At 43.3% G+C, this 24,842-nt stretch overlaps 1 protein-coding gene across 9 annotated transcripts in view; it reads right to left on the bottom strand.

Moving 5' to 3' along the window:
* PITPNM2 (phosphatidylinositol transfer protein membrane associated 2) overlaps nucleotides 1-24,842 on the bottom strand; it is a 177,862-nt gene that overhangs the window by 88,282 nt on the left and 64,738 nt on the right. For all 9 annotated transcript variants that reach the window (XM_090063322.1, XM_090063329.1, XM_090063326.1 and 6 more), the window contains one exon: nucleotides 1,581-1,754. In XM_090063322.1, coding sequence (XP_089919448.1) covers nucleotides 1,581-1,658 — 78 coding nt within the window. In that variant the 5' untranslated portion in view covers nucleotides 1,659-1,754. The remainder of the gene's footprint in view (nucleotides 1-1,580; nucleotides 1,755-24,842) is intronic.

Genomic DNA, 24,842 nt, shown 5'->3' with positions numbered 1-24,842 from the left:
AGCCACTGCTCTGCCTCCATCTAAGAGCAGGTGGAAACTCTCCCACTAATGAGACTGTTCTTTGACAGGCTCTAGCTACAGGATCCTGCTGGTAATTCTGCATAACTAATATGTTTCCCCGCTCAGCAGGGTTGTTTGTTATTTTATTTAAAAACATGCAATCCATGTAGGGAAAAATTATGCTAAAAATCGCTGACATTTTTGCGAAGTCATTTTAGATTCAACAGAAGCACCCCAGAAATTAAGCTTTGGTAGAATTTTTTTTTTTATTACCTTATTCTAATAACAAAGGTTTGGGGGTTTTTTAATTGCATCAATTTGTATGCCAATTAAATTCCTGTGCACAGCTTTGGTAATCAGGTGTAAGAATGCATTAATATTTTAAAAGGGACACTGTCACAATATAATAAAAATAATGTCTCATGATTCTTACTTTTACCTGACATGCTCGTCATTTTAGATCCAAATTTGCAAAACTCTCAGACACATACCTCACTGTAATCGATAATTCCACTGACGCCAATGGAATTCCACTGTGTGCCCAATGTCCAGCACATATTATGCTGTTCCCCAAGACCTTTCTGTATTTCCTTCAGTGTGTAGGACAAGGAAATTAGACTGGTTAATTTTACTATGTTTATATTGAATGTCACTTTTAGGATTTTGCTCTTCGGATTGGAATTTGGATTTCCAAAACTGGCAAGGAACAGGCATGGAAGACTGACATTACAAAAACAATCTCATCACTGAGATCACTTTAACCAAACACACTATTTCTTTGCTTACACACAAACATTAAGCAGATGTTGTCAGCTTAGTTTAGTCACGAAATTTACCAAATTGACTGTAAATGTGTTTTCATAACTTTGTGGAACAGTGGTATTCAATCACCAGCTCACAAAGCCGTTCCATCTGCACTGTGGTGCTCCCCACAGGTCCAAAAATCTGGTGGCAGGAGAGTGGTGGCACTGTTAATGATTCTCTCAGCCACAGCAATTAATACAGCCATTACTCCCCTGCCACTAAATTTCTGGACCAGTGAGGAGCCCCATGATCTGGATGACATGGCCCTCCCATGCCAGATCGCACCGGCATACCATATGGATTTAGCACATGGGATCACACTGACATGTCAGACTGCGCTGGATCTGGCCTGCAAACCAATCCCATGCACAGGATCTGGCCCGTGGAGCAGGAGAGGGTGCACATCACTGGTTTAAAAAGTCACACATTGAGTGATTTTTGTAGCTCCAGAATGTATCCCATTTTTTCAAAGGTTAAGGCCCAGTGTTTCCCTCTACAGGAAACAACCACCCAAAGGAATAAAACCTCCCAAGTTCATAATAGGAAAAAAGGCAATTTTGCCAGTCTAAGAACCTCCAGCTGTTAACCTGTAAGAAAATGGTCTAATAAGTTTGAATTCAAAATTTTATTTTAATTTTTTTTCCTAAAATCAGGAGGACACCCCAGCTTTAAGGTTATGATGTTCTTCATCAACACATCTCCTTTCCACAGAGCCCAAAATTCCACTTTCATGAATTGGTCTACACCCACCCATGTTTAACTGAATCATTACTAACCTGTATCATGTACAGCTGGGCAATCCGATATTCTTCCACACTCATAGGAAGAGGAATACGATATTCCTTTATAAGCATCTTGAATACCGCGTCTTTCTGTTTGTTCAGAAAAGTAACCCAGAAACACCTAGTAGGGGCTCCTTAAAGAACAGTAGGTGAATACATCGAGGACTCCTGAAATAGAGAGAGAGAGAACCATGCATTTACTACATGTATTTATTTTACTAGAGACCATTACATGAGAAGAAATGCAAAGCCCATCAGTTTTACTATGAAATGGGCATCAAGCTGCGCATAATCTTTGAGAAGAATTTTGATTTGCTTTGGGGGGTACAGTCAATGCTGTAACTCTAGTAACTTCTGTCATCGTATCATAGCAGATCTCTGCACGTAACAGTATTTCCATGGCTGAGATGAGACAAAAGCTGAAAATGAAAAAGCAAAGCTTCTGCTGCAGGCGGGACAATAATATACCCCTCCAATGTCAGCAACGTAGAGATGCAGACACTGAAACAGGTCAGATCTTCTTATCCTTTCACCTCTGATCTACATCGAACAAAAGGCTAACTCAAGAGACTTCCTCACCCTTAGTAACACCAGGATGGAGAATTTAAATTAGAGCCCAACAAATGGCATCTGTAAAAATGTGCTTTACTTCCCACTGTTATTCTTAACAACTGTCTTAACATGGCCTGTGCTTCTTGCTCCTCTGAAGCATCTGGGCAAAATCCTCATTGAAATCAATGGCAGAACTCATTTTATACATCCGCAGCATAAGATCACAGCACAAGACCAGATTTCAAGACAGATCTGAACCCCCCTTCCCCAACCCCTACCCCCAAAACACACCTTCTGCGCAACTTAACAAGAAAATAGGATTCATTAACATGGAGGCCTAAGAGAGAGTCTCCAAGAGGACAATGCAGGCTGGGAGTGGTAGCAGGGCAGCAATACAAAAAAAATAGAGATGAATGGGGAGGAAGAGAAAGCTGAGAACGCTACATCGTGACTGCGAGGTGCTCTCCGGTAGCCAGCTGGGTGAATCTGTCTAGTCCCATAGGCAGATTATAACCAGTCTCATCCAAGCTAACACCAACCTCAGCAGTATCACAGGGGGTAATCCTGTCACTAGAATAACACTGGGTTTCCTTTGTTGGTTTTTTTAAAAACAGTTCCTTGGTACATAAAACACCTGCTCCCAAATACAATTTGAAAATTAAAAAAAAAAAAAAATCACTCTGTGCTCCTAAGGAGGCAGAAATAAGGTTACACAAGGGAACATAAATCTGGAGTTCCTGGCTGTTTGACTGTGCTAACTAAATAATATTATTTTAACTCATTTTTGTATGTAGCTGCACATATAGACACATACATATAAATAAATAAATATGTCAAAACATTTCTCACCAAGTAGTAGAGGGAAAAATATGTAACCCTCATTCATTGGCCTACAACATGCTTACAGAAGAAACACATTGTAGTTATGTCAAAAGAGATAAAACACCCATCTGTAATATGTGCTCTGGTTTCTCATTTTAAAATCAGTTGGATACTAGTTTGCAATATTTATTAGGCATATGTAGAAAGTTAGAACATGATGTCCTGATATTAGAAAAACAAAATTTTTTCCTCTCTCCCCCCCTACATTTCAACAAAATACAGGAAACATAAGAAAACTTATCTTCCTATGCAAAAGGAGCAAAAAATATCAAATCATTCAGATTGAAAGGATGTTAAAGAAAACAACAAGAAAGAACAAACGTAAAGTCTCCAAAAGAAAACACAATGTAAGTCTCCTCTAACAGGCGGCAGTGACTGACAAAAATCCTGTGTTCAAAGGCAGCTTTTAGAAAAGTAAGTGTGCAGAATACAGAAAATAAAGGGCAGACCAATTTCATGGTCAATACACACAAAAACATATTGCACAAAACATTTTTTTTTTAACTAACATTTTTAGCAAGATTTGGTCAGTGTATTGTAATAACTGCAAGAAGGGCGCATGTGCATGCGTTCAGCATCCTGACGCATCATAATGCATGGATGCCCTCCATGCTGAACAGTGGCTCTCAAAACGATCTATTCTTGCTAAGTGTGCTGGAGTTGCTCAATACTATAAAAGCACAGCTAATTACACTGCAAGAGCCACTAGTTTAATGCAGATAATACATTAAATGCTAACATTTATTTTGGCAACAGCAAATCCACAAAACCACCTGATCTAATGGATTAAACAAAGGACTGGGAGCCAAGGCGCACTGAATTTACTGTTCCACCTGTCACTGATACACTTTCCTAGTATTCTGCATTCACACAGACATTTCCTGAAACTGTAGGCGGCTTAGAGAGATTAAGCAACATGCCCTAAGTCATTTAGTAAATCACTGTCAAAAGCAGGATTGGAACTCAGGCCTCCTGGCTCCTTGTCTTGTGTTGAAGTCACTAAGCCATATTGTTTCCTTAGTGTGTCGCCACCTATGTCATTCACAAGGCCAGTTAGTCCCAAACCTGCACACAGTGACTGATGTTCCTTTATATGGATATAATACAATTTAACATGATGTGTCCACTGCACTGGGGCATCAGCTGGCCAGGTCATTTACACGGGGCCTCCAACTCCTTTAAGAGAGGAAACACTAAAGCAAACCTACCGTGGCTCACTGACTCCTCCAGAATGAATGGCTTATCTGGCGCTGCATTATAGACAATTTAATTCTTTTCATTTTCCAGTCTGTTTCATGCCATTTTATCGCTTTTAAATTATTGTTATTCCCGTCAGCACAACCCCTAGGACAGCTTCTCTGACATGACAAACCCTAAAGGGAATAGTTCCTCCTGCCACACGTGCACACACCGACACACACACCATCTGGACAAACACACATGTGCACACAAATGTCTTCTCTCCTGCACCACCAGAATTTCTCTGACATGTAATCCTCCAGGAGAGTGTTCCAGAATGGGAAGGGATAATCCTATTAAGTGGCTTTTAATTAATGCTAAGGAACAGAACAATCATATTTAATAGAACTGGACCGCAAGCAAAATCCTCAGGATCAGAAAAGAGCTACCTACCCAAGAATTTAGGCTTCTGCTTTAGAAGTTTGGCTCCTATCTGAGACTTAACAGCACATTTGGCAATGGGGGAAAAATACACAGAAAAATTAAGCTAAAATGCTTTTTCAAGTGTTTTGAAATACTCTCACTCCCACCTTGGATACATGAAGCAGCTGCCTGCCTTCGCTCTTTGCTTGCTGGTTAAAAGCAGGGTATGTCAATAGATTGTAAGAGGCGAATAAAACAAAAAAATTGTGCCTGAAAAGCAATAAAAGTGGCATGAAACAAGTACCAAGATGAAAAAAAAGAAAAAGTGTTTATAATGAAGTGCCAGACAGGTAATCATTCAGGCAGAGTCAGTCTGCCAAGATACAAGAAGGTTTATTTTATTACAGACTAACAAAAGGCATTTGAGCCCCAAGCACATACAGTAGCAATCACCAATGGCTTCAGCTTGTATTTGCCTTCAAGTGTCAGGCTCTTTGTGAAAACCATGTCTGGTTCCCGTAACAGGTACTGGGCTGTCTCACTTCTCATTTTTTTGTATCAGAGGTGCCAGCTGTTTTACAAAAACCTTTTCAGAGTCAGTGAATATAGACCGCCCCACTGTTGCTCACCACCACCCATTCCTCCATAACACACCACAATCAGATGATCTGTCCATCTGGAGCACGGCTTCACTGATTTCTGCCTCTGCTTTGGACGCATGGCAGCATTCTGGGCATTTAGGAAGAAACAGTGCAAAAAAAAAAAAACCCCAAAAAACCAAACCACTTCTCATTTTCAGGCTCAAGCCAGTTGGCCCACTGCAGATAAAAGAGCTCCTGAGAGAGGAATAGCCAACGTTTACCGCATCCCCCACATCTCAAAGCAACCTGACTTTGGTATCTGCAGCATATTTGACTCAAAGCATCGGAATACTGCAGAGATAATGTTTTCTAATGCAAAGAATAAAAGCTTTTAGCGTAACCACCAGCGAGAGAGCCGAATGCCAACTGGGGAGCTGGGAGTCCAAGGCTGCTGTGCAGAGAGCAGCAGATGAAACATTAATGAAATTACGGGTTGCACTGGGCGCACAAACATATATATGCTCCCAACCTGCAGCTGTGCCCTGTCTAAAGTGGAATAGGAAGGGAGAGGGGTCCGTAAAGATGTGCAATACAGCTAGCAGATAGCAACTGAGGCCACTGTTTCATGAACAGAGCGTCTTGGCTTTGATTTTCCAAGGTGCCAAACACCTGCAGCCAGCTCTGACCAGTCCAAAGTGGAGGTACTCGAAGTGAGTTAGCCAGCTGCAAGGGGGTTCACATGGCAGGGGGGAAAAAACCCACATGTAACAGGGCACTTCTGGAACCACTGCTATTTCTGTCGTGTGCCATTTCACAATTTGTACATGCCATCATTCAATTTATATGCAGAACCGTGGTAGCTGGGCAAGCCAGGCACATCATTTCATACCTCAATTATTTTAAAATCAAGTTTCTAAAGCATCATAATTGGGCCCCAGAGTTTATGTCCTGCTGAGATGAGTCAGGTCAGTCCCGCCTCTGAGCTATTGTTTCAGGTTTTCTGACGACTCACATAGCTCAATGCATTCAGTTCCAATTTTGAAAGTTGCCTATGCAGCAATAAGAATTTAGAAACACTTAAAAAAAAGTTAGGTTCTGCAAAAAACTGAATGCGTCAAGAGAATTAACTAAATCAGAAACTGAAGACGTCAAGAGACCTAACTAAACACCTCCGTCCAGCTCTCAAACAAGATGTTTGACATCATTGCTCCAGAGGTCTGAGCTGCCACTGCGCCCGGCACCTCACTAATACACTGAGGTTTCGGAAACTGCAGAAGAGTTTTATCAAGAGACTGATGGCAATTGATACCCTGTAATTAGGCAATAAGAGTTAACGCGCTGGGAACACAGCAGAGGCATGAACTGAAGACCAAACCCTAACCAAGCTGAGTAGATCGCCCTAAGTTGTGACAAAAAAGTGTCTCCTGGCTGGCTCCTGTCTGTTGTGCTCAAATGTGGTGAGGGGAAGAAGGGAATCAAACTGGTAGATTCAAGATATCAAGTACCCTTTACAGCTATACTCCCAGCTGTGCTACTACAAGCTCTCTCACGTCTCACTTTACCTACTAATTTTTGGCCAGAGGATGGGGAAGTGATTTAGCTACGGTCAACAGGACTTGGGGACTGCACTCAATGATCTAGGAAGAGGCCTCCGCTCCAGTCTTAGGTTTCTAGGAGCCCAGATCCAAGTCCCAGTCCAATGTCCTGAGCTCCTCAGCTAGCCTCCTCCCTTCATAGGTTCAGAAATGGGGAATTACTGAATGACCCCTCTTCCTCTAAAATCCATTTCAAGATCCCACTATCACTATACGTAGCCTGAGTAGCAGAGGATTTCCCCCCCAAACAGCATCTTCACAAGATTAGGCACTGAGAAGGAAATTAGCATGAAAACAACTGAAATATGTAATAACAAAGGCAATTACAAATCCCTTCAGCATTTTTTAAAGTATTATATAGAAATTGTTGGGTTTTTTAATTCAACTTCCCTTGTCCTCCAGAGACCCTCCTCAGCCGATGTGCTTTCCCTTTATCCCCTCTCTTCGACAAGAGTCAGATTTAAGATCCATTCCCCTGCTGTCCCCACCAAGAGTCTTGTTCCAAAAGCATTGGACTGCTGAGGCTTCAGGAAATAAAAGTCTAAACCACTCCGGCAGGTTTTCTTGTAAAAATCCTACTTACTGAGTAAGCAGGCAGGGGAGCTCTGAGAAAAGTAGGACCAAGATTGAGGGACAAGACTACAAAAGGGTAGAAGTGGCCCACAGACAGACCAAGGCTGCTGGAAAGGATGGAGTAAAATGCAAGAGGGTTCCTAACAACAAAGTTAATGTTTGCCAAGTGCCATTCATTCATCCCTCATTTCAATTGCGGCAACATCTTTTTTCTTAGTGTTGACAAGTGCAATCTTGTCCTGCAGAGATCATTTTCCTAGCCCATTACTTTGACTGTCATCCTTGTCCTCCTATTCTATCACAAACATGAGTAATGTGTTAGCTGTCAAGGCCCTCCACTATTTCTCTCTACCCTAGTCATGTCCTCTCATCTAGTAGCAAGATGTCCACTCCCACCTCTGATCACTCCAGCCTGCCAAACCCCATGCTCACTTGTTCCATTTCCAAACAAGCACCTTCCTGCTTTCTCTAATGCTATTCCCTCAGGCTCTCTGTGAACATCTGCAGGGCCTTTTTGTTCTTCAGATCCTTGGCTAAAGCTTTCCTTTGCCATGAGATTTACCAAAAACTTGACAATGATTAAATCACAAGTGTGCCATGACTAGTGCCCTTAAAGCTGACCAATACTGTCCCCATATACCCGGTTCAAAACCAAACCATGGTTTAGCAAGCAGTTGCAATCCCCGCCTTACTGTACAGAGCTGAGACATGGACAACATACAGGAGATACCTCACATGGCTGGAGAAGCACCACCAACGCTACCTGTGGAAGATCCTTCAAGTCCAGAGGGTAGACACACCAATGTTAGCATCTTCTCACAAGCAACCACCACAAGCATTGAGGTGATGATGATCATCCAACATCAACTTCACTGGGCCAGCCACATCATCTGGATGTCTCACTCTAGACCACCGAAACAAGTTTTATTTCTCCCAGCTCAGTCATGGTATATGCTCAAAAGGAAGGCAGAGAAAGCACTACATCCTTACAGCCAACTTGAAAAAAATGCAACATCAACTTGTGGGAGACTACTGCTCAGGATCACCCCAAATGGAGGAAGAGTCTGCTGCAAGGATCTACTACTTTGAAACCTTATGATGACAACAGGAGACAGAAAGACAGAAACAGCAGAAGCAACATGTCTTGGACTGAATCAAGAATCTGGAACTACCCACTCTGCACGGAAGCACATGCCCGAGTTACAACAGAGTAGGTCAATCCTGGATCGGCCTTGTCAGCCACCCTTGGACCCACAGATAAGACATTCATGGAAGACAATCACCCTTGAGTGCAAGAAACTGCTGAAGATGATGTTCCCCCTCTATCTGGGGCCATTCAAATTATATTAAACATTTGAAAAACACATTTCTATGCCATAGCTTTGTTACCGCTACTGTGTACATAAAACACCTAAGATTACTACTTGCAAGTGGCTAGCACTAAAATGTATTTTTCCCCAGCTCCAGTTTGCTTCTCTCATGCATGTGAGAGCTCCTTGTAGACAGTATCACTTTTGCTGTAAATGCTAGTTAGCAAAGAAACCAACTACCTGAAAATACCTTCTAAACATCAGGGGAGAAGGAAAATTTTCAATATTTCCCTTTAAAACATACAAAAATTTTAGGCATAAATGGAATTTTCTGAAGTTAGCTTAAAAAAAAGCTGAAAAATGTCTCCTTAAAATCTTCAGTTCCAAAACCAGCTGTGGATTACATGTAAGAAAGAGGTGGGTCCCTCAAGAACACTGTACCACATTACAGAAACCCTATGTAATCTGGCAAAATACAGCAAGACTGAAGGTCTATACAGAGACTGGAGCATGGATGGCCAAACCGATCCAGCAGCACTGGCAGAACTGCAAGGGGGTGGGGAGCACAAGACCAGTGTTTTTCCCGGTCTGGCTCTCGCCTGAAGTAAAATCAGTCCCCCCACTTTCACAAGTACAAAAAAAAAATCAAAAAAAAAAAATCAGGAGATATGAGCACACGTAGAAGGTTACTGTACTAAGATGCAAGACTCAGAACAAATTTGTCAAGAAATCTAACTTACAGATAATACTCTACTGGGGTAAGAATGCAGACCAAGATGACATGCCACAACTCAAAGAAACCTCTAAAAGGAAGAGCTGAGTTTACAGTGCTTGATCTTTTTTCCATTATTAGATACAATTTGACGTCATCTGCAGAATTTAAGACCCCACTGTAATGCAGACATTTATTACGATGGAAGGATGGAATCAGTCCAAGTGCAATATAGCTGCACTGTAGCTATTAAATCTTGTCACAGTTCAATGCACAACCAAATACTGGCTTGAAGCAAAAAAAGATTCATGAAACAGATGCTTTTGTTTAATATGAAGCTACAGTACAGCATCTCAATGTTTTCCATTCAGACTAGTCCTCTGACTTCTGGATGGAGGAGTATTGCATTTCCTTCCTTCAATCCTATTAATGACACTGGTTTTGGGAGCAACCGCAGTCTCGACTGTTCAGATTTTGTCATTCTAACTCAGGGGGATTCAATAGCAGAGAGTCCATTAGCCAAATGTTAGTCGGGAAATTAATGATTAAAAAGTTACATCATGCCCAGAGGTAATGCAAAAAATGTAATAATAAAGACAGACATTAACAATCTAATATGCACAGTGGATCAATTCAGAGGGGGGGGGAACAAAACTACCTTCAATCTCTCCTCTGCTGCTGGCTAGAATAAAGCTGGGCATAACAAGGAAAGCAGCTGAAAAATTAATATTAAAAAGTTTCCAAATGTTCTTTATTTTATGCACAATTCAAGCTGCAGCCACTACAATTGCCCAAGAGAGCTGATGGATGTCTTGCAACAAAGCAAGACTCTGGTCACGTTCAACTCTCCCGAGAGCTAAGCAGATTCTGATTCTCTCCAAATTGTTCTTTTGCATCATGTTGCTAAAAATAAGCAAGTATAAAAATATATATGAAAAGCATTAAGAGAATGGTAAGAATAGGGGAATGGCTGTAAATAGAAGCTGTAAGAATGCAGCCGGGAGGGGGTTTGCTGTAAGCAAACTGCAAATCTGAAGGGACGCGGAGAGAAGGAGAATGTGCGTGTATATTCAGAGGCATATCCAAGAGCTGCACACTGATTTACAACATTGCCATTGGGAAGCCTCTGTAAACTGCGGACAGCAGCAAAAGAGGTAGGATGACCTGGCCAACAATCCTCAAGGACAGCTTTTCTAACTAAGGTGGCTGGGGAAGACTGCTGTTCCTATATACCCTCTGGCTTCGAGAGTTTCTCCCCTAAAGCAGTGGTCTCCAAAGCGGGGTGCATGCATGAAGACCCATTGGCGTGCGGGAAGAAAATATTAGAACTTCTATTTATATTTATATAAATATACATATATTGGGGGTGCATGCTCAAAAATTTTTTACTGATAGCGGTGCGCGATCAAAAAAGTTTGGAGACCACTGCCCTACAGGACTTTAGGGAAGACACTATATGCTGTTACAGTGCTGCTTGGGCCAGTAAAGACCTTCAGGAAATCTGTCTTCATAGCCAAAACAGGTATAAGCATACCCTACGTCACCACCACCACCAAGGTGGTACACACCCTACATCAGGGGTGGGCAAAATGTGGCCCGCGGGCCACATGCAGCCTGCCAGGTCACTCTATCAAGCCCGTGGGATCCCTAAAAAATTTAGAAAATTAATATTTTTCTGCCCCTGGCTACCTGTCATGTGGCCTTTGATGGCTTGCCAAAACTCAGCAAGCGGCCCTCTGCCTGAAATAATTGCCCACCCCTGCCCTACATCAAGACCACCATCAGGGAACTGATGAGTGTTTCGACAGAGAGCTCAGGGTGCAGGAGCTATCAGCATATTTGCTAGATAATACTCCATTGTCCACGAGGGATCTTCAGTCAGGTACCTTTCCAAAGAGGAGGTGGAGGATGGAAAGTCCAAGTCTGCAGTGCTCACATGCTCAAAATCTCTTTCAAAGTTATGGCATTGAGCACTAGAGTTCATGGAAAACAGGGATATAAGAAATCCTAAGAGGGATCCGCTACACCTAAACCATTCCCAACAGATAGTTGTCTAGCCTGCTTTTACAAACCTCCATTAAGATGGTGGGATCCCCATCCCTAGGTAATTTATTCTATCCCTACCCTGCAGCAGTTAAGAACTGTTAAGTAAAATGGGATGCTTTGTTCTCATTTATTCACAGATTTTAAAAAAAAACACAACAACAATAAAAAGGACTAAAAAGTAGCAAACCTGAACACTGTCGTCAGTAAAGGAAATTTTCAAAGGCACTGTTTAAATATGGTCTTATAAAAGAAAATCCGTTACGCCTTCACCCTGGAGTCCTCACCTTAGAGAAACGATGTTCCACTGATTTATAGTGAGCTGGTCCCACTTTGCCCAAGGACAAAACAGGGAAAGAGAAGGCAGACACTAGCTATCCCATGCAAAAAACTGCCTCGGCACCTAAAATTCTTGTACGGGGAACAAAGAGCGGAAGGGGAAAGCTGGCTTAGCGGAGGCTCAAGAACAATACTTGAATTGAGATTCAAAGTACGTGGCCTTCTCACGCTGTAGTGGTAAATGTTTAATAGCGGTGTCTGTTGCTTCTTTCATCCATAGCACCAACAGATTAACAAGGTTTCACTTGCTGCATAATGCCTTTGGAGTTTCAGGCTTGAAAATAATTACACTGAATATTTCATAAGTGCCTTTGAAAATGATATTTAAAAAAAAAAAAAGAAACTTGTGTATGCCTCTCTTCATCATTGCACCAGGATAATGAAGGCACATGGATAATCAATAACTGTCTGATGTATTCATTAATCAGGAGGATTTGGGGAGCTGGGGGGTTTGAGGGTTTATTCATGCCAAGTGACATGGCATTTTTACACGTCGGGTCTTATTGCTACTGCAAATCATTCCTAATACTGGCTGCAACATGGAACCCAGCCTCTAATAATGCTTAAATAATTGATGGGTTTCCAGGATATTTTCAGCTAAGCAGATTGCGAGCTAAGCCAGAGTCATCCAAACTGAGCCACACTGATAGACTGGTGGGATTTCTTCTCTGGGCTGCAGAGCAAAACATGCTGCTTCTCGCTAACAACTCGCATGCACATGTGTGCTCGCCAGCTGCCAAGCAGTTCTCAATCTTTCACTAATATCTGCACAAGTTGTTACCCAAATATTGCCCATTGATTAATTAGGATCAAAATAATAGAGGGGTGGAACCTCTGTTTCAGCTGAGCTGTGCCTGAAACCACTTTAAAAACACTACCCTAATTTGAAGTAAAGCTCAAGATGAGACTAGCCCCACCCCGCATAAAGTAACAGCAGCTCTTGGGTCACCAATGCTTTGGTGCCTAGGATCCACCCCTGGCTGCTAGAAGAGTTGTTGGGATGGAGGGAGAGGCATGCCTTGGTCATGTCTCCTTTCCCTCGAGCACAGCCTTTGTGCTGCGAAAGGGGTGGTTCAGATGGGGGCCCAAGAACTGGCCTAACGCCTTTCAGGAGCTGCGCTACGTCATGAATGGATGATGGGCAACAGTTCTGACTGCACGTGTTGCATACTGCCGCCAGCATGATGGCAGTGGGGCTTAGGGGTGCACTGATAAAGATACTCTTGGCCAATACCGACAGCGAACTATTAACCAACCGTATCAGCCGATGCCAATTCAATAACCAATATTTAGTAATAGTGCGAGGCATTTTAAACTACTGACATAAATAAAACTTTTTTTTTGTTTTGCGTTTATCTCACTCATGCCTCTTGCCTGCTCCGGCCCTCAACGAGGAAGGCTGCGACCACCTTATTCCCACGAACATTGCCTCCTTGCCCACAGCTCCTACCCACCTCCCTGCTCCCCGCACAGCCCGGGTAGATGAGGCAGACCCTCACGCAGACAGCAGCACCAGGCACATTTGAAGCCACAGAGCATGCTGCTGCCTCAGCGCCAGCAGACCCTGCACAGCTGAGCTCCTACAGCCGCCGGGAACAAGCTGCTTTTGCAAAGGCACCTGATGCCCAGCGAAGCGAAATGCCCCTCACGCGGTGCCTTACCCTGCCCACGTGCAGCCTCAACGCTGAGCCCCTGCTGCGCACGAAGCGTGGCCATGGCAGCAACAGCAGGAGCTGGTAACGGCCCCTTTGTTGCTGAGTGTGGCACCCTGTGACTACTCCCCGCATGCTGAGACCTGTAGTCTGCCATGGACTCAGGCTGGCAGCAGGATACGGGGACCAGACCACACTCACAAGGGTGCTCTGGGCATGCAACCGTAATTATCGGCTAGCAACAACCAAAAAAAGCCAATAATGTCATTTCTCCATTTATCAGTGCCAGTCCAATAGACCACTGATATACCAGTGCACCCCTAGCAGGGTTTGGGAGTCCCTAAGAGCGGAAGAAAGGCAGCCTCGTCCTAGGGCAGGTGACTGCTTGCCCCGCCAGCACCTGAGGATGTTTGCTCACCAAGGAGTACTGCAGCTGATGTGAGGTTTGCAGCCCAATAATTTCTTATTTCCTGATGCACTAAGGGCAAAATGCTGCCACTTCTCTCAAACCAAACAGTGAGCATCCTCCTCCTCCTCCAGCACTTATCACGTACGTTTCCTTGAACTGCTGTTTTTCTGATGGCACCAATTCATACCAACTGAACTATAAAAAAAATGTTATCAAATCCTGGTTCCACACTACAGCATCTCATTCTGGAGATGAGTGTTTGGATCCACGTTAGTTCTTTTGCAGATACCTCCTACAAGAGACAGCCCTGGGTTACAGGATGTTAGGATTTTTTGCTCAGTATCTGATGAAGTAAACTGCTGCTTATGAAATCTTATGCATCTCTGATTTAGTTAAGTCTACAAGGTACAAATCCACCCTACCTTCTGCCTGATTTCAGACTAACTCAGCTAACCACCTCTCTTTTGAACTTCACCCATTTCTAATCTTGTACTATGTTCTCTTGGGGATGCTCAAAGAAAGTCTCGTGTTCATATGACTGCTCCTTCTCCTTCTCATTGCTGCCAAGACTTTGTAGACCGCTAGAATCTCATGTGACTGCCAGTCTGAATGAGCCTATACTCAGCCATCAGGTGTAATTTAAGACCTAGAAACAGAGCTTGAGAGCAAAGTCACGATCTGAATGTTTACAAAGCAAGAGCTAGTCATGTTTGACGGCCACTTTTGCTGATGCCCTTCCTAAATTCAAATTCACTACAGAAGAACCATTTATGTTTCTAGCACAGTTTGAATCACCATTACCTGAAGACATTTCTAAAGGGTTAAGGATATCATTCTGTGTCCTGTACCAACAGCTAAACCATACGCAGGAAGTAAGTGCAGTGTAGACTGAAGGCCACAAACCTCAATATGCATAAAAAGCCTCCAAAACAAGCTCTGGACAACACAACTTTAAACACTCATTATGCATGCTCTTCTTCAAACCAAAAATATCACCATCCTTAAGTTCAGTAAACTCCTGAGCAACATCTTTTATAAACCACAGTGGATTAGCTACAGTCCTACCTATGGGCCAAAAAGCATTACTTGCTTGCATGGCTTTCCTCTTCTGCATGACTACTGCAAAGACGCATCCTTTCACAGCATCTAATGAAGTGAGAGTCAGCCCATGACAGCGTGTGTGTGGGTGGGTGCGTGCTCATGCACGCATGCATGCACTCTTTGATTAGTCTAGAAGGTATAAATCTAACCTGCCTTTCATAATTATAGCACCCATTCAAGGTCCACTCATAAAAGGTGTTTTCCATTCCAGCAGTCACACAAAATTCCCCAATTAATGCGAAAAAATTAGTAAAAAACCAAATTTGTTCCATGTTTTAAGACTCCATTTAAACCAAAGGACTCTCTCAACATTTATGCTTCTGGAAATGAAAGCAGAACCAGGCCTTCAAACCCCCCTGGAGTGAGCATCTTCAAGAGTTTGTGCATGACTGAGGATGGCAACCACGCTTCGTAATTAGGCACAGTTTATCACACTGTTAAATGGGCTGTCTTAGGGAAGAGAAGACCAGAAGGACATTAGAAAGGAAAATTTGTTTCAAACATATACCTGTGTTTCTCGGTAGGCCTCCTGGAGAAAGTTAATAAGACATCCAGCAGCAGGTGTGATTGCACAGTTTCTAAATCCTAAGCTAGTAAGAAAACTTCTACTCCAGTTCATACTGCTCCACAGCTAAAGGGCAGTCTCTTTCTGGGATCCATCCATTAACCATTAAAAGCCAGTCAGAGTTTGCCCTCTGACAGCAAGAGCTGCAATAAGGTCTTTTTTTTGGCTGTGCAATTGCAACAGCTCTCTTTGCCCAGATGGACATCCAAATTATTCATTATTTTATGCATCTGAGAGGCCACAAGATCTTAGCAGCAGTGACAACCGGTACTTCCATGTCCCCTGACAATAGTAAATTAACCTGTAGATTCTTACACCGTCTTGTTCTGTCACACTAACTCAATCCAAAGGCTCTAAAGGAAGGACTCGACAGCACATAGCTATACAAAAAATGATATCCGGGATCCTGCAAAAAAAAATGGTAGAGAAACCAAGATGATTTCTCCCTCTAAGGTCTACATGCAGGGCTAACAAGAAAGGTCTGGCTACAAGCTGTTTTCCATTATACACCCTGGAGTGCTATCCATAGTGGCTGTGCAGTGATTGAACACCAGCCATAGTTCTGTCTCTCCCTAGAATAGCCTAGTAATGACTCATTGACAGTTTTATTCTGGTGAGAAGGATTTTCCCTGCAAATATCCTAAACAGACAATCCATGAGTGAGACATGGTGTGGTATACAAAGCTAACTAGGCTCTGGATAACATCAAGAAATCAAACCAGAAAAAGACTTGCAGGATTTTCAGGGAGAAGGGGCGGGTGGCAATGTGGAAGACCTGGGGTTTTGTTTCCTCTATTCCCACTTGGGGAATAAAGATCGCAAGAACACTTGTGACAAGGTGGTAAATCCTGCACAATATCTTTCCAGCCAGGGTTTGGACTGCCATTTCAAGCCAGAGCCCCTTTTCCTGCTGGCAGCAGTCAAGCTGATTAAGTCCTTCCCCACACCCAGTCTAACACCCCTCCCGGCTTGTCAAGACTCTCTCAGCAGCCCTCATTTCCCTTGGACACAGGGATATTAACTCAGGAAAGAGAGACAAGAGCAGCCGGGATGGGGGTTTGCTTTTCTTCCTGCTGAACAATGCAGGAAATGGGACCCGCTGACCTTCCGCTTCAGGGAGCCTGACCTCAGGTTTGAGCTCCAGCTACTACTAGGTCTGAATTCATGGCTGGCTTCTAGCTAAAGGAAGCCTGCATTTTTATACCATGCCATGCAAAAACAACTCAACTCTGTGCACATTTGAAGTTCCTGTTTGGCTAGCTGGTGAGACGGCTACCCCAACATGTTCAAAGCCTGCACCACGTATCCATCAGGGAAAGCAAAGCAATGTCCTCCAACACCTGCTGGAGGTGCCAGCTCACAGTACCTTGATGAAGCATAATGCTGATGATAATTCTATATACAAGACAGTACTGCTGAGAAGAAACATCCTTTACAAGCATCAGACTTCCTTATCCCCCAAATGTTTCTAAAAGTCCCAGGATTTTCAGGAAACTTGTTATTTTCTAATATTTCTGGTGGGGCACCTGTTTACTACAGCCATCTGTGCCACTCAAAATAGGTAAGTTTGCCACTTGGGGAAAATGACAGTAGAAGAAAGGCATTTTGGAGACATAACACAGGAAGTGAACTGGACTTGCATTCTCCATATGCAAACATAAACTGGAGGCACAAAAAGACACCAGATGTAGATTACACAGCCACAGAGGACTGGAGGGACTTTAAAGCCAAGAACATACTTTGCATTCATGCAAACACTGGAGACAAGTGAAAGGGCATCCGTGGAAAAAACCTGCAATGGACTCTCATGATGGAGGTGTAGACAAATTTCCTTTTCCTACTTGTTGATTATGCTTTAAAAAAAGAAGTCGCCTCTCCTATTTCTTTTCACAACACCCCACTCATCTTCCCTTAGAAGCCCTATATTTCTCCATTACCACAGGCATCTGTCTGATAATTTCCTATAGCAGAGATGAGCCTTCACAAACTTCATCTCAAAAAAAACACCTGCAGCCAAGTCAATCATAATAAAACACACAGGTGCAGAGGCAGAGTTGGGTTAGAGCAGGTTGATTATATTGCAGAAAATGATGCTGTTGGTCCCAGAGGGAAGCCAGCTGTGCTTCTGTATCTTTACCTGGCACAAGGCATTTTGAACTGAAAGTACAGCATGTTTCAGCACGGGGCTAATAAACTCGTCTCTAAATTAAAGTTGGTTCCTGTTAAACAAGCCCACATTTGTTTGGTTTCCTCGCCGCGATGTAAACAACATTCAAACAGTATTTTGCAGGGATCAGCTGTCAAACAGAGCATGTTGGAAAAGGGGAAGAAAACAGCGTCTCTAAGGGATCACATGAACCTATGCGTGGTCTGCACACCCTCACTAGAAACCCCCTAAGCAGGGCCACAAATAACTGTTTTTGTGCCCCTGCTTCTTAAGCATGAATGCAAACTCGACTAGCTCAGCTGTTAAGAGGAGACCCATTGTTTTTTTCAGTGCGATTTTAAAGTTGGTTGTCCGAGGTGGGAAAAAAACACACTCCAGCATTGAGCACAGTCTGAAAAACAGAAGTCATGAGACAGACACCAGAGATGAACTCTGGGGAAACGATGATACCATACTGCCTTATTATCAAAGCACCCAACTTTCTCAAAGCAGGGGATGAGGAGCCCACAAACACAACAGCAGGAATAAATGCCAGGTTGACCCCTACTGCAGTCCTTGCAAGGTTTTCAAAACCCTTTGCCAACATCAAGTGCTACATGGTGCTTATGAAACAGGACAGCATCATTTTTCCTAATTCACAAGTGGGGGGAAGTAAGGTGCAAATTAAAGTAGTCTATTCAAGGTCACAAAATGGGCAATTGAACTGGGAATAGAGTTCAAGGCTTTCTGACTCCCCTTTTAGAGTTTCGGCCATAAAACTGTCAAAAAAAGAAGAGAAGTCAAATTCCACTGATCATAATTCTGCAGAACCAAAGTAATTCCCTATACTCCCTTTGCCAATAAACCAGAAACAAAGCCAAACATGGGTTAAAGAGGCAACAGAAGTTTTATTCTTTAAGACTTGCTGACATGGCATGGGGCTATTAAGAATTGCCAGAGAAATGGATCATTCCTGGAAAGTATCAGTTAATTGGATTCTCCCTTCCAGAACTAACAGTTTTCTTTATATGCCCATATAATCTTCACTGGCTAACACACCAGTTACAAGGTGCCTGAGAAAAGGACTTTACCCTTTAAAACTACTTCCATTAAAAAAAAATCATCCTGGGCTCATGCCCCTTACAATATGGCACAGGCACCCTTTAAAGGTCAGGATGTTAGTGCCACCATCTGTAGGGGGGGAAAAATGGCTTTGGAATAGTTCACTTGCACCCTGAAAATCTAACTTCAGTATCATAAGCAGAAGAAACAAATTCTCCAGGACAACACAACATGACACTAATGCTTTACCCACATGGCAGCAAATTCATTTATGATGTCCACGGATGGATGCTCAAGCCCTCTACCCTCAATGCTAGCACTGAAATTGTGGAGTAGCTCCCCTCTCCAACGCATCTAAAAACAGTCGCATCCTGAAGACGACGGGCTCCTCTGAGAGACTGGCAAAAGTCCCCCCTGCGATTGGTAGCGCACCATCAGGAACAACTCACCTGCACCCAGAACAGTCACTTTACCATTCACGTTACACAGGCACACAGGAATTAATTAATTTTCCATCCATCAAATCCACAGGCTCAAATTCAGGACCAAGAGTTAGTCTCCTCTTCAGCATTTTACTTGTTTGGCTCACACAGCAAACGTGAAAACACTCCTCTCCCACCCCAGCCCCCGAGCTGCCATCTCAGCTGCTCTAAAACACAAAGTCCGGTTTTTGTTAAGATTTCCCTTGCAGCACGATAACTCTGTGCCAGGTTTCATCTGAGAAAAATCTTTCAGAGGGCTCGGGTCAGCCATTAACTATAGCAGTTTCAGTGCTGCACCATACTAAAGAGTTTCCCCAGGGGCAGATTCCTTGTATCTATTGACCAAGTCCATGTCATTCCATGTATTTTTATTTCTCAAAACAAGTTGGATTTCAAGACATTTTACCCTCTGTTTAAATACACACGCACACAACCCAATAGCTAAGGGCAGCTCTACAACGAGCTGGTGTGTGTGTGCATACACGCGTGTGTGCACATACTGCAGACGGAAGCAATTTAGGAAGGACTGAAACCCAAATCTGTTTCCCAACTTCCAAGGGTCACATAAATAGGAAAACTGTTTCGCACTCTCCTCCCCCACCCAAAATTCATGAGTAATATTTGAGAGGCCTTTGCAGAAAGCACTGTAAAAGAAAACTGGGTGAACCCAAGCCTGCAAAGGTCACTGCACAAAATTATCTTTTTTATTAGAACAGTTAAAGGAAAGAACGAATCACTGCTCCAGGATGACAGGAGTTGAAGTCTTCCAGGCAATCAGAAACGCAGGCAGCACTGGAGAGCCAAACTCTGTAACACATGATTTAAAAGGTGAGCTCTGGTGTCTAAGAGGTCACAGCCTATACTGCTTTATATGCATATTGCCTCCTTACACGGTTTACAGTGTTGCCTCTCCTTCCCCCACCCCCAGCTCCCACCTTCAGGCTGAGAGCTTTCTCTGTGAATCATATCTTGTCCGGCTGTCACAGTTTCCTGTCCTGTCCTTTCAGGTTCAGCATTTGGCTTTTTGGTTTACCCGCTGCTTGCATCTCGAGTGTTTCTTCATTCTTGACATTATGCTTTTAAATGTCAGTATAGCTAATAGGAAACATGTTGCATGACCCACCATAAGAGACGGCACACGCCATTTGTTGAAGGAGCGTTACAACTGTAGAAGAAGCTGCTTCGTGTCTGATGGAAACACTGACCTGAGCTGGATACCAGACTTTTGAATTGAAGGCTGTAACGTGTCGACCTGCTTGCAGCTGTGTGCATGGAGGTATACTGCTGGCCTCTAAGGAATGGCATCAAAACAGCTCATCTATTAGTAAAAATTAGCTGCTAATGGAGAGCTCCCACTTGTACTTGCGCCTTGAGCTTTGGAAGTGGAAAGGCTCCAGATGCAAATACCTTTTACTGCCTGGAAGCGCAATACATTCCCCTTTCGTCTTAACAGCCCCTTCCGATTAAGGAATACAAAGGGGTCTTAATTAGGCCTGAAAATAATTCTGAGGCAAATTCTCCGGCTGAGGAAATTTTACACCCATTTTATAGACTAGCAAGCTGAAGTTAGACAGGGTGATAGCTGTAATTTGCGGGTGCTCAAGCACTTCCATGTTGCTCACCAAACAAATCAGCACCAGAGTTGGAAATAGCATCTTGGAGTCCCTAGTCCTAAAGCACCTGCTCACCACACTGCCTCATTTTATTGACTCTTCACCATTAGTTCTGAATGCTTATAACAACACGGGAAGCTCAGCATAACCATGAAGCCAGATGCTGCACCAATTCTTTCTGATCTCAAATCTGCCTATACCAATTTGATCTGATCGACAAAATGCATTGACATGAATGGCTGTGGATACAGCGTAGAAGGAAAGCCTTCTAGAAGGGACCCCTGACAGGTTTGAATCGCAGCACTATAAACAAAATTCATTACCATTTCAAAATGGATTAACAGGCACTAGAATTAAGAAAATGCTGAAAGTTGGCAAAACTGAGAAGCATATTAACAATTTGGTTTCTAATGACCTTTTCTTAATGGTAAACCCTAGCTTACTGTGGGAATTAATCACACATTTGCAATGTGTGAGGCAGCTTTGCTAAGTCAAAAGTTCAATTTCTGTTTTCCCCTGTGAATTTTCCTCCTCCTGTTCCAGGAACTCTGCTCATTGCTTATTGGATCAATCGTAACAGCGGCAAACAACAGAAAACAGTATAAAATGCCATGGAAAGCTTTTTAAAAAGGGTAGGGTTAACATAACGACTGATGACATCCATTGCAAATAACAACAGATGCACAACAACATGCTTCAGGACACATTCATTTCTGCTAGTCAGGAAGGAAATTCCCTGAACCTCTTACCATACAGCATCGTACACACGGCCAGACACAGGGCTTGCATTATATATTGGCCACCGCAGGATACACCTCTCGGGGGCCAGTGCAGGAAATACTGTGATTCCATGGTTTGTTGCTCAAGAAGCCATTCAGAAGGAAACACGTGTTTTAACAGATTTCCTTGCTACTCCAAAATTCACTCTCCGGGATACCTCTCCAGGATACAGTTACACACGTGTCTTTAGCAAGTTCACCACTGCCTTGCAGAGCATGCCAAGCCACACTCCCTGCTCCCATCACCCTTTATATAATTGCCTTTGTTAACAATCTGTTTGAAGGGGGAGGCTATAGTGCATGTCCTTCAAACAAGTAATCCTCAGGCTTAGCTGGGGGCTTCAGATCTCATTTATAATCTTGATCTACTACCTCCACATGGGGAAGAGACTTGGAAATACTAAACTGTTTATCTGCTAGCAAGATAAACTCAACCAGAAGAACCCACTGTAGCACAGTGAGTAAAGCAGGCCATGACCCACTACTCCATGCTCTGGCCCCAACCTGCTGCCTCCTAACACTTCACAGCATCTTTCCAACCTCTTTTCATACATGTTTTAATAAAGCCTAAAAAGCAAGAATTTTGCCGGATACTGGCACTGCTTGGCTCCTGTCTCCACAGGCAGGATACTCATGCAGGGTGCTTAAAATGCATTTTCTGCTCTCTTTTTTAAAGAATGGTTTCCCAGGCAACAAAAGAAAAAAAAAAAAAGACAAAAATTGGTTGCCACAGCTTGCTGGATGTGAAGTGAGATGCATGTTCATTTAGGTTACTGGAGTGCAAACTGTGCAAAAAAACATCAAGATATCAAAAGATACGGGACAAACAGCAAACTGCCAGACAAAAGGTACCAAAAAGCATGCAGCTTTCTGGGCAAATCCCAGGAGAAATAGGGTTCCTCAAGCTGGATCTCGATCTTAGAAACAGCATCTCAGCTCTAGTGCATGGCCTCCAGTTTTTCAAAGTGTCTGCCATTAGTATACACACATTCTCAGTTTGGGTAGACTGATTACTCCTGGTTATATACATCACTGAAGTGGCGAAGAAGAAACCTAATAAGTCATTGTACAAACTGATTAACAACTGGCTTGGATTTCCTCTTGCAGAATTACAGAGGACATGATGGGGAGAGTATAAGGGCTATTCTTCAAGGACATACATACCTTGAGAAACTACCAGTACCTCTAGACTATATATGTCCAGTCTCACCCTTTGCAGAAGATTTTTTTTTTTTTTTTTTACAGTCAAAATTGAATCCAATTAAAAGTGCATAAGGGTTCAGTTGCTCTGCTTATCTGATCCATGATTCCCAGAAGCAATTCCACAATCACGATGCGGGAAATATGCAAACACACACAGCGATGACTACCGGAAACAGAATCTGTATTTTCCTCTGTGAACCATCTGGGTCAGACAGCCGCCTGACAGGTCTTGTTTGCAAGCACAGCTGTTTGTGGATGGTGGTGACGGTGGGAGAGAAGTAAGGCAGCAGAAATAAGCATTTACAGTCAGCATTTACAGACAGTAAAAGCATTAGCAGTATTTTTCTTTGTAGTAAGTAGAGGTCCCACAGCCTTACACCCAGACTTTATTTGTGAAATAACTGTTCACACCACTGAGTTCAGGGGTCAATGTAAAGAATAGAAATGAGTCCCTTGGGTACAGGCACTGTATATAGTGTATACATCTTAAGCCACAAGACTTCTAGGTGCACGCCTTTTTAAAAGGCAGTGCTGGTATAGACAGGAAACACATTTACAGGGAAATGTTTAAATTGGGCAGACACCAAAAGAGTCTGCTCTCAGCTATAAGCATCTTACCCCACCCTTTACATTTCTACAATGTTTTCCATCCCCCAAGACCCTTTATAAACTATATATACACAAAGCCAAAGAAATGCGGCTACCCATGGCAAACTGGCTCACGGCCGTAGTAGAAAGAGAGATGTGATTTTTTTAAATCCTGGAATCCCTTGAAATTAAAAAGGGTGAAATGAGAGGGCAAAGTCTGGCTCCAATGGAGTACCCACGGCAGCTTCTCAGTGTTGGTGCAGAGAAAGCAAATCACAATGTTCTGCGATGCCTGCCTCACTTTAAAAAGATGAATTGGCTGGGCAGATCCTACTAGAGTTTGAGCCTGGATCCTGGAAGGGTAATGCCCGTGAATATTCCCAAATACCCCTTTTTCAGTTTCTCCTCTGCTGCATCAATGATTACCAGGCTTCTATAAATCTTCTCTGACTTTTCTTGTGCCCCATATCAAAAAACACGGCAATCTCTTAACAAGGAGGATCCAGCACCGCCAGTTCATTAGACGACGCAGTGCTTCCCAGGGCACGCTGCAAGCTGTGATGGCTTGGTTGTCATTTTAGGGAGCGTCTAGGTCTGATGAAGGGTGTTCTGTGGCTCTGATGAGCGGGGGAAGCAAAAGCAGATGTTCTTGGGGACACTTTTGGACAATGTTTATTGCAGGATTGCCTTCGAATCGCAGGTGACTACACTCGAGGACCTGAGATGACCCTTGCAGGCTGTGTCCCTATTAAACAAAGCCAGATCTCTCCCCAGCCGAGGTCCAGACGTAGAAGACACACCAAAGAGCAGCATCACAAGAGGCAGGGTATTGGTGAGGCAACCTGCAGTACTTAGCACGTACAGGGCTGTCTTCCAAGGCCTCTGTTTTGGGAGCTGCACTTGGGACATCACTAATTAACAACAGAAGTGGAACAGCAACAGTCTGGTTTGTGGGTGAGGCATACTTGGGTCTAATATATGGGACAGCTAAGAGATCTGTATCCATGAACAGCTTTATTTCAAGAGATTCAAGGTAAGGGGAATGAAGGCTGACAGGCTAGGACAGAGAATTTACAATCAATAGATGGCCAGAGAAATAAAATGCTGTTCCCTGTTTGGTGAAAAATCCTGGCCAGGGCTTCAGTCAGCAAGCGACTGAGCCCAGAAAATCCATCCCAGGTTTCACACTGAGCCCAGTACATTACAGGACACATCTTTGGGAGACGGAGTGCTGTGCAGACACGCAGATAGGGGAGGCATGATCAATACAGCTCAGCCTGTGGATCTGCCTATTGATGGCCCATGCCTCGGCAAAACAAGCAATCAGAGAAGCAGAGACGGGCTTACCAGGGAGGACAGACAACTACACGGGAACCAAAACAGAAACACCATGCACACACAGACACACACCTTACATTTCATAGTTTCATAGTTGGTCGAGTTGGAAGGGACCTGAGCAGATTATCT

Source organism: Crocodylus siamensis, chromosome 9 (genome assembly GCF_052110815.1).
Source record: "Crocodylus siamensis isolate JL-2025a chromosome 9, ASM5211081v1, whole genome shotgun sequence".
In the NCBI taxonomy this organism is placed as follows: domain Eukaryota; kingdom Metazoa; phylum Chordata; order Crocodylia; family Crocodylidae; genus Crocodylus; species Crocodylus siamensis.
Note: the sequence above shows the minus strand (reverse complement) of the source record. Positions and strands in the feature narration are given on the sequence as shown.